General features: G+C 54.3%; 1 protein-coding gene and 1 long non-coding RNA gene across 2 annotated transcripts; one reads left to right on the plus strand and one right to left on the minus strand.

Moving 5' to 3' along the window:
- The first annotated feature begins 364 nt into the window (after nt 1–364).
- Nucleotides 365–672, plus strand: LOC150009411 (uncharacterized). Its single transcript, XR_016511363.1, has 2 exons — nt 365–415; nt 512–672. It is a non-coding gene; the product is annotated as an uncharacterized LOC150009411 (long non-coding RNA).
- A 5,625-nt stretch (nt 673–6,297) lies between these two features.
- PRSS33 (serine protease 33) lies at nt 6,298–8,382 on the minus strand. Its single transcript, XM_090279365.1, is given in 10 exon segments — nt 6,298–6,529; nt 6,531–6,586; nt 6,792–6,921; nt 6,923–6,956; nt 7,181–7,245; nt 7,247–7,344; nt 7,347–7,464; nt 7,646–7,753; nt 7,755–7,806; nt 8,340–8,382. Coding segments are annotated over 10 exon segments (894 nt in total). The 3' UTR covers nt 6,298–6,339.
- Nucleotides 8,383–10,077: the final 1,695 nt, after the last annotated feature.

Here is a 10,077-nt window from a genome sequence, read left to right on the forward strand (position 1 = left end):
CCCCGCGCGGCCCACTGCCCCCGCCGCCCCCGGCCCAGCGCCCCTCCCCCCCTCCATGCCCGCTCACCATCGCAGCGGCTACCTCTCCCACTCGACGCGCCGGCGCGGCCGCGCTCCGCCCCGTTCCCGTCGGCCCGCGCTCTCCCCCAGTGAACCCCGCGCTGGCGACCAGCCCCCACCAGGACCCGCCCATCAGCCGCCATTTTAAGTGATCAGAAGTGAATCGCTCCGGTCACGTGGCCGGTCGCCATCTTGGCGCCGTGGCTTGGCGCGGCGGAAGGCCGGTGGGTTTGGTGTGTGATAGTGGAAGTCGGGCAGGGACTGAGCGCGGGGGTCGCGGAGGATGCGGGGGAGAACGCGGAGGGGACGCGGGAGTGACGCGGAAGGAGGTGGCGCCACCTTGGGAGTGTCAAAGGTGAGGTCCAATGAGGGGTAAGCCGGGGCGCAGGCCCAGCCTTCCTTTGTTGATATTGGAGGCTAGCTTCAAGAGCGTGGGGTACTCACATCCCAGGGCAAGTGAATGAATGATGTGCTTCTTGTTCATCGGGACCCAAGACGTCTGCATCTCAGTGAGACCTGGCCTGCTATATTGAGGATGAAACCGGAGGGCAACCCAGTCCGGGGCTCCAGCTACCTGCCTGTCAGCGCTCAGGCAAAACGCAGACACAAGTATTGGATTATCACTGTGCTTTTATTAACATCAGAGGCCAGCAGTCTGAGAAGGTGGTGGGTTAAAATAACATCTACCTTACCTTGAGTTTTCAGAAGCAAGTTTTTATAGGAGGAACTTAGGAATTTGGGAGGGGGAAGTTCCTAGGGGGAGTGCCCAAATGGTGTTTCTTTTGGGAGGGGGAGCTGAAAGGAAAGTCAGCAGCTTCTTCTCAAGCTGGCTCCTTTGTTTGGGTGATACCTCGTTATTTGCATTAGAATTCCTCTTTCTCCCTGAGGTCTGTGGTTTAAAGACCGGGGGGGGGCGGGTGTTTATACGTTCTCTGGTTAGAGAAGATAGAGGTCTTGTACTCAACTGCTTGGCTTTAATTTTATTGTCTCAGTTTACCCATTCCACTTGCCCAGGAGTTTTCCTAGCTTCTTACTGTCCTGTCTCAATGATTCTATTTATGATTCCAGGGCGCTCTGGTGGCCATTTTGAGGAGGTTTTAAATTCTGGACTTTGGGCCACTACTTGGAAGGACTGACCACATTTCCCCAGCCCAGAATTGGGTATATGTTTGTTCACCCATTTAAGAGAGGCTTAAGGGCATAAGGACCCCAGGAAGCTGCTGTTGGTGTTAGGGAATGGGCCGGGCAGACTTAACTGGAGAGAAGCAGCAGGTATGGCAGAAGTTGGTGCTCTGCTGCCCAGGAGGAGAAAAGGGGAGCTTCTTGAACCCCGGTGCCTTGCGCACCCGCCAGCCTCTCTGGGTATGTCCACTTGGACTCCACCAGGGCCTGTACTCTGGCTAGCCGCCTTTCTATGCGGGCATCCTTATTGACAGCCTTCTTGCACATTGGACACTGTCCTGTGTCACCCTAAATTGCAGTTGCGCTAGAGCAGTGGTTCTCAACCTGTGCGTCAACCCCTTTGGGGGTCAAACGACCCTTTCACAGGGGTCACCTAACACCATCGGAAAACACTTACATAATTACATATTTTTGTGATTAGTCACTATGCTTTAATTATGTTCAATTTGTAACAATGAAAATACACCCTGCATATCAGATACTTACATTATAATTCATAACAGTAGCAAAATAGTTATGAAGTAGCAACGAAAATCATTTTATGGTTGGGGGTCACCACAAAATGAGGAGCTGTATTAAAGGGTCGCAGCATTAGGAAGGTTGAGAACCACTGTGCTAGAGCAAGGGATAAAGGCTTTTCTTTCACTTCACCACTTGCCAGGAGAGGGGAATCCTCAGCTGGGTCATTGATGGTGTGTGTCAGAGAGTGCATGCTCTGGTATAAGTGAACGAGTGGAGATTCGGCTGCCATACTAATGAGGCAGATGCTGGTGCAAAAGGAAAGAGGTTTTATTCGGGTGCCCATGGCCTGGGAAAATGGTAGATTCCCATCACAAAAACCATCTTTCCTTCCTGCTCAAGTTGGCAGTTCTTATAGGGATAGGGAGGGGAAGGATTTTTTTTCCTAACCAGTTATCTTGCTGGCTTCGGTTTGCTTGGGTCCTGTCCATCCTTCTAGCCAAGGCTCAGTGTAAGAACGTTGCCCTGCCACCATCTTGGCCAGTGGGGGAGACTCCCTGTTGCTCTGTCTATGGTAACAGCACCCAGAGAGAGACAAGCCGATGGATGGCCCTGGATGTCAAACAGCTCTGTAGTTGTTAGGACTGCAACTTGAGAATTCTTGAGAGTGGGCCAAATCTGAAGATGCCACTACCTCAAACTGGTGGCTTGCCGCACAGGCTGTAGGCTCAGATCAGCTGGTATTCAAGTCCTTGTACCAGAGCTGACTGTGCAGCTTTGGGCAGTTAACCTCAGTCACCAAGGCCCACTTTCTTTCTCTTCAGTGTATGAATATAACAGTTTGTAAAGTTTCTAGGACCTCTCCAAGAGTTAGCACTAAAAAGACATTTCTAAACTCTTTAACTATTTTTCTTTTACTCCCTGGATCCTCAGGAGCCCTCTGAAGTCCATTCTGTGACTCTTCCCTTCCTGCACCTCAAAGCAGCAGTGGCTCCCTGCTAGCACACCAGCCCCAGGCTGACCTCCGTCTGGGCTTCATCCACTGAGTTAGGAGGCAGTGGTCACATAACTTGGACAGCCTGAAAGTTTCCTTCTTAATATCAGCATCTTTGTGTACAGAGTTGGAGGCTTTAGGTCCTGTGCTGCTGAGGTAGGAGAGGGAAGGGAGAGTGGGGTGTGGATGGTGAAGGCCAAGGAGGTTCTCAGGCATCTAGTAGACCTCCCAGAATGAGGCAGGTAAAGATGAAATTCGGGGGTTTGGGAACAGGAGGGGGCCTCTTCTCCACCCATGATGGTCAGGCCCAGCAGTAACCTGAGCAGACCAGCATGTGGACACCTGACTTGCGGGGACTGGCTCAGCTGGTGCTCCAGTTGATATTTACCAAGAGTCACCCTGGGCAGTGGGGCAGCCCTCTCAGCCCCCACCCCATCCCCCTGAGAATTATGCCTGTCCCCACCCACCTTCCAGCAGACCGACTGAGTTCAAACCCCAGCTTATTAACTGGTCTTGGGCAAGACATTGAACTTCCACCTGTTTTTCCATTCATGAAGGTAGAATGCACAATTGGACCCCGTGGGACATTTGGGAGTATTAATGAGCTAATGCACAGAGCACATAGTGCCAGGGTTTGGGTAATGACTGGTGTCTGATTATAGCTGTCTTAGATCACTCAGTCTGGGAAAAGTAGTGAGTCCTTCCGTTCAGAGGGTGTCTCTGCACCCCATGGTGCTGCCCACTCAGTAGGTTGGCTGCAGGAGGTGACTGGGGATCATCATTCAGTCCAATGGCACTTCCTACACAGTGGAAGTGGGGTGATGGGGTAGTTTGAGGGGAGAGCAGAGACTGGCCAACTAACAAGTCCCGTGCACTGTGGTCTTGCTGTGTGTCCTCCCTCCTGGGAGCCATGACACAGAATGTGAATCTCAAGATGTTAAGTGAGCTGGCTGGCCAGCTGCTTTTCTTCTCTGTCCAGAAAGGTGCCCCCTTCCTCAACCACCCAGTGCTCATGACAGGTACCCTCCAAACTAAGCCTGTAGGGTCTCAGCCTTGGTGGGCCTTCCCCGCCTGTCAGTTTTATTTAGCATTGATTAATAAATAGTAATTATCAGTGACCACTAGTTACTTGTAGAGTGTTTTACAACTTTCATCTCCATGAGGGAAGCGACATAACTCAAAGTGAAATGAATCAGTTGCCACTTTCAAATCTGGCTCCCCCTCTTACCTGCTGTGAGCCTTAGGGGCGTATCATCTAACCTCTCAAGGCCTGTTTTCCACCCATGACATAGGAAATGAGAACACCTATGAGAGCCCATCCATGCCTGGTGCAGCACATATGCCTAGTGGGCAGAACAATGATTGCCATAGCTGTTAACTTGACTCACCCATCAGCCTTAATAGGAAGGTGTTACCAGTTCAGACTACAGGTGGGGAAATGAGAGCAAGTCAGTACTTCTGGGAGAGAAGGCCATCTGGTTGCAGCACCACAGACGAGCAGGTGGGCAACTAGGAAATGCTTGTCTTGGACAGGAGCCCAGCACTGCGCTTGGAAGTTCCCAGGACCACCCTTGCCACCCTAGGTGCCTGGCAGATTAAGCAGCCATGGTAAGGCCAGGGGCCGGATGCAGGGCCACCCCCCACCCCCCGACTGACCTTGCTGACAGGATGCTGTAGTACAGGTTGCTGTGCCAGTGAGTTCCAGGATAAGAAGAGTTGTGACGCCCAACCCCACAACGCTGCCACACAATGAAAGCTAAGAAGATGGGGACAGGGAGGCCACACTTGGGGTAGGAGGAAGTGGAGACAGCAAACAGTAATCCACCCTCCACCATTCTCAGCTCCCTCTGGAATCAGACCACCTGGGTTCAAATCCCAGTAAACCATCTATCAGCTGCATTACCTTGGGCCTCAGTTTTCTCATCTGACAAGTGGGAAAACAGCTTTCTCACAGAATCTCAGGTGAAAATCCATTGAGATGGTGCAGTTAAGCCCTCTGCACAGTGTGTGGTAAGAGCCTGACTGTAGCTTATTTCTTCTAATTTACTGACTCTTTCCTGCCCAGCTGCCCCCCTTCCAGGTTGTTCTTCAGAAACACTGGGGTCTGAGTGGGAACTCTACTAAAATTACAGGAAGTCCAAAGCTGAGAAACTCTGGCTCCCAGCCCCTGGCTTGTTGCTGTCTCAATGCTGTGGGAGGCGTCCCTTGGCTGGCCTCAGGCTGAGAAATGAGAGAATGGCTAGCATCATCCAGCAGGGGCTCTCTGGGTCCCACTGCAGATGTGTCCACAGTCTTGCACGCTGGCCAACCACAGCCATACCCTGTTCTGGGCACCCTGGTGCCTGATGACCCACTGGGAGCAGCCAAGCTCTACCCTAGAGGGCTGGCCCTCAATCTGGGGGAAAGAGCAATCTGGGGTTCCCCACTACCCCAGTCCATAGACACTGCCTGGACTGGCCTGCTGCAATCCAGCAATGACCACCTGGTACCATGACTTTCTCCCCTAGGAGGAAAGAAAGGAGGGAGACAAGGCTCAGGCCTCTAGGGGCAGCTGCACTTGGGCTCACCCAACCAGCTCACACCTCTGACAAAGGCCTTCCTGTTTCCTCTTTACCCACTGCTGCTGTGAACTCCAAAGATTAGATTTTGGATTTTCCAGGTTTTGTTCAGTTTCTTGTTCCTTCTGCAGCTCTAGAAACATCTCTGTCTACAGGGATGAGTGATTTTTGGCCTGAGGATGAGGAAATGGTAGGTCCCAGGCACAGGAAGCTGGGCAGGGAGCTCTAAAGGGTCTAAGCCAGTTGCCAGATACAGGTGTTGAGAGGTCCTGGGCCTGGAGGTTCTGGCCAAGGCTAGAACCCATCCTCGGACTCCCCCAGGGCATGGATTCCTGGATGGGGCAACAATAGAAACAGTGACAGCAGAGGCTCCAGACAGGCATGCTTGGGAGCTGCTGGCATCTTATGGGCAGAGGGTGTAATGCCAGGTGATCACACTCCTGAGCCTGGTGGAGGCCTGCCCCACACCAAGGTACCTCCATTGTGGTGGGGCAAAATCTAGATTAGTTTCCAATTGTGTAACCAATGACTACAAACATAGTAGCTTTAAACAGCACTGATTTATTAAATCACAACTGGGTTCTCTTGTCTAAGGTCTCACCAGGCTAAAATCAAGGACTTGGCCTGGTAGGTTCTCATTGGAGGCCGGGGGAAGAACTCACCTCCATGCTCAGGTGTTGTCTAGATTCAGTGCCACGTGGTTCTTGTGCTGCGGATTCATTCCTTTTTCCTGAAGGCTGTCAGCCAAGGCTGCCCTCAGTCCATGGCTGCTTGCCGTTCCTTGCCACATGACATCCCCCTCCCCCCTACCATCTTCTTGGAACTGAATCCCTCTACGAACACTTCAAATCTCCCTGATTTCCTCCAGACAAGAAAAAAAAAAAAAAAGAGGTGCACAGGCCAGACTGGGTGCCCAGACCCAGCTCTGGCTGGAGCTGAAGAAGAAGGGGATGGCAAGAGTGTGAGACCCCCACACATGGGAGGCTCCTGGAGCGGGGCTAGCAGCTCAGGTTTGGTAAGCCCCAAGAAGGCAGGGGGTGGATGGATGGATGGCTCCTTAGCTTTATCAGGCCTTTGAGCCTCAAATCAGAAGTGAGGGTGGGGGATGTTCAGGTTCCCAGAAGGATCAAGTAGCTGAGGGACCCTAGCATCTGATTCCAGGTCGGTGTCACCACATAAGAGTCTGAGACAAGTGCGAATCCAGCGGCTGTAAATGGCTACATTGGTATATACACCTGGACAGTAGGGCAGGGCACAGCCCTTGCCCCAGCTCACCACCCACCAGGATCCAGTGCCCAGACTTCAAGCAGGTCAGGGGTCCCCCAGAATCACCCTGCAGAAGAAAGGCAATCTTAAGTGCTAGCCCTCTGGAGACTGATGGCAGTCCCATGGCTTGAGTCCCCCAGGTGGTGCTTTTGGGTTGGGGGCCAGGACACTGAACCTGGAGGTGGTTGGTACCTCCTGGCTCCTGGGTTCAAGGGACATACATGCTGGGCACAGAAACATGGACTCCAGAGGTTTGCAGCAGCTTCACACACCTGGCAGTCATCCTTGTGGCTTTGGATGTAGCCCGCGCACAGGTTCTCTGGTAACACTATATGCTCAACATGAGACACGGTGCCTACATGGTAGAGGTGGTCACAAGTGTGAGCATCCAACAATGGCACTCATTCCCTGAAGAGGTCGCCACTCTGGGAGTGGCACTGGGGGAAGAAGGGAGATTTATGAGAGAGAAAAGAGAGTGGCAGTAAGCAGGGGTGGATAGGAGAACCTCGCCTGAGAATCTCGATTTGCCAGGATGGGGAGGAGGTTTGTGTGCCTGGAGGTAGCACTGGGCCCCAGATTGAGGCAGTGGTGGGTGGGATTCCCCGTCAGAGGGAGGTGGAAGGGGAACTCCTTGCCCTCTCCCAGTGTTCCCCTGCCCTGCCCTCTCCCTCCGCTCCTGGGAAGAGGCTGCCCCAGCCAGTGACCCAGCACGGTGTACCCAATGGCAGGCAGGCAGACAGGCTGGACTCGGGAGCTCAGGGGCCCTGGGCGGCGCAGCTGCAGCAGCGCCAGGTCGCCACGGGACCCGCTCTCAGAGTAGTCGGGGGCGGGGGAGGGGGGGGTGGGAGCAGCATCCTCTGCACAGGCACCGAGAGAGTGCAGGGTGAGGCAGGACCCAGGTGAAGCGCTGCAAAGCGCACGCGGTACTTTGACACCTGCGCCTGCCTGCGTGACAGGAGCAGGGCTACCTACAGAAGCCCCTCCTCCGAGCCCAGTAGGGTCCCAGTCCCGCTGCCTCACTGGAGCGGGCACCCATCTCCGTGCCTCCGCCAGGTGGTACCCCATTTCCCCAGGGCATTGCTTCTAGGTATCCTTCCTTGCTCGAGCCTGATGGCTGGTCGCTGACCTCGGGAAGCAGCGTGCCGCTGTCAGCACCCACTGGAGAGCGATGAGTGAGCCCCCGCACACATGTACCCCGTGGTGCTGGATCCTCGCCTGCCACGGCCACTCTGGCCCGGGCGTCCCGACCTCCCACGATCCGACTGGACACACGAGGTTGCCCGCAGGCTGCAAGAGAACAAGGGCATGGCAAGGGCTGGCAGAGGACTGGGGGCCTAGGAGGGGAAGGGTGGGTAGACAAAGGGCCAAGGTCAGGGAGGGGTTGATTCTGGGGGTGGGGATGGGGACCCTGAGGCTTCCTAACCTGCAGACTAGTGTCCAAGCAGCTTCTGGAGGAGGAAGTAGGGAAGGCACTGGATTATGAATTTAGCGTTAGATAACAAGTTGAGGCAAAGGGAGGTTACAGATTAGGAAGGAGGGTGGAACATATTTTTTGCATTAACCTGGTGCCAGGGTTTTGTACAACCGGTTACCTGATTTAACTCCCCTCAGAGCACTGTGAAATGGAGACTTAACACCCATTATGCTGATGAGCATATCCAGGTTTGGAGAGCCCAAGGTCAGTGACAGAGAGTGTGAACCCTTGAAGCCAAAATTAGGACACCCTTGAGTGCTCTAGGAGAACCAGAGAGGGGTGAGATGGGACATCTGGTAGCCAAGGTCCCTGTGGTCAGCACCCATAACCCCTGCCCCACACTCACCCAGCAGCAGGAGCAGGACCTGAAGATAGGAAGCACCTCTCATTCTGTCTTCAGAACTGGGCTGGGTGAGGGTGAAAGCCTACAAAGAGAGGAAGGGAGAGTCCTTGCCCAGAGCAGTAGCCCCCCAGAGGCCCTTCTGTCTTCCCTCAAGCTCTAGTTGGTCCCAGACTTATCCTTATGGCCCAGGCTCTGTTTCCCAGACCTCAGGGACCACCCCTGCCCCTCATCCCCTTTGAGACTTGGGCATTCTAGGCCTCCAGGCAATCCCTGGAGTCTCGCCCCTTCCCGACCCTCTATTTCCATTGTCCAACAGCCTCCCCCACCTGCCCTGGCAGCGCCTGGACCCTGCTCTCACCCTCACAGCCTGGTGCCCTCCCTGCTGACTGAGCTGAGAGAGTAGAGGGGGCTAAAAAGGCCAGGAGGGGGCAGGGCCTTGGCTAGGGGGAATTAAGACCAGGGAGGGGCTTGTGGCTTCACCTGTCCAGCCTCAAAACAAAGATACTTTGAGCAGCACTTTTAAGGTGGCAGGAAAGGGACACCCTGTGATTCTCAAAAGAAGCCTGGTTTGGAGCAAGGTGCTGAGAAGTGGGGGAGGCCAGGAGGAGCCTGGGCCCAGCCAAGTAAGAGTAGTGAGATGGGGGTGGGGCATGAGGGAGGGGGCCTGCAGTCAGGCCAGGAAGCTCCAGAGAATCCTTGGCAGCTCTCCTCCAAACCTGACCTGGGCAAGGCACCTGAGTACTATTCTGTGTAAAAGTTCTGGCTTGGCCAGGTGCTCTCTGGACCCTGGCCTTTGTGAGCTGAGTGACTCCAGCAATCCTGTCACCTCCCTGAGCATCAGTTTCCTCATTGTGACAAGGGGTAAGGCAAGTCCCAGCCTCCTGCCCCTGCCTCTCGACAGCAGGGAGTTGGGTGGGGATCTGAGGGGAAGAATCTGGACCAACCATAGCTCCTCACACTTCTTGAGCTTGTAGCACTTGTGGATCTTGTGAAAGTGCAGATCTGCCTGAGCAGTTCCAAGCTGCCCCTGAGTCTGCCCTGCTGGCCTGATCCCTTGTCATGCTGAGGCTGGGGTCTGGGACACCAGTGAGGAGCCAGACACTTGATGTTTGTCCCCATCCACAGGCCACCTTATGGTGCTGCAGCAGCTCCTTAGGCACTGGTGTCCTCACTGGGGCCTGCTTCAACTTGGAGCACCCATGCCCCCAGGACAACCCTTAGTCTGCGGGGGTCAGGAGAGAAGTGCCCATGCCCAGCCTCCTTGTCCTCCAGGAACCTGATGCAGGGGTGCATTCCCCATGGCTTCTCAGAGGGCCCCAGCAGGATTGTGCCTCAGTTGTCTACACAATAACCTCATTGTTCAGGCAAACATCATTGAATTCATCCTTCCTTGCCTCAGGTTCCCCACTCCACTGGGGCTTCTTGGTATCACCTCCCAAATAAACTATCTGCGTACCGGTCAAGGTCCCAGGTCAGCCTTTGGTGGACTGTGATTAAGATCAGGAGCACATGGTGTCTGTGTGATGGGGCCACTGACATGAGCATTGGGGTGTCAGGGGCATTTCCTCCACAGCATCCCCACTCCAGTCTTCTTAGTCCCCAGGGCCCCTGGTGCTGCTAATGTCCTTCCATAAATTATCTTTCTGATTGAATTGAGGGTTCTGCTGTTTCCAACCAAAATCTGTAGAGGTCACATAAATATTTAGGAGTTTAGGAGTGGTTTTGGGGTGACGGGACATGG

This window comes from Furipterus horrens, unplaced genomic scaffold (assembly GCF_987537825.1).
Source record: "Furipterus horrens unplaced genomic scaffold, mFurHor1.1.pri manual_scaffold_5, whole genome shotgun sequence".
NCBI lineage: Eukaryota > Metazoa > Chordata > Mammalia > Chiroptera > Furipteridae > Furipterus > Furipterus horrens.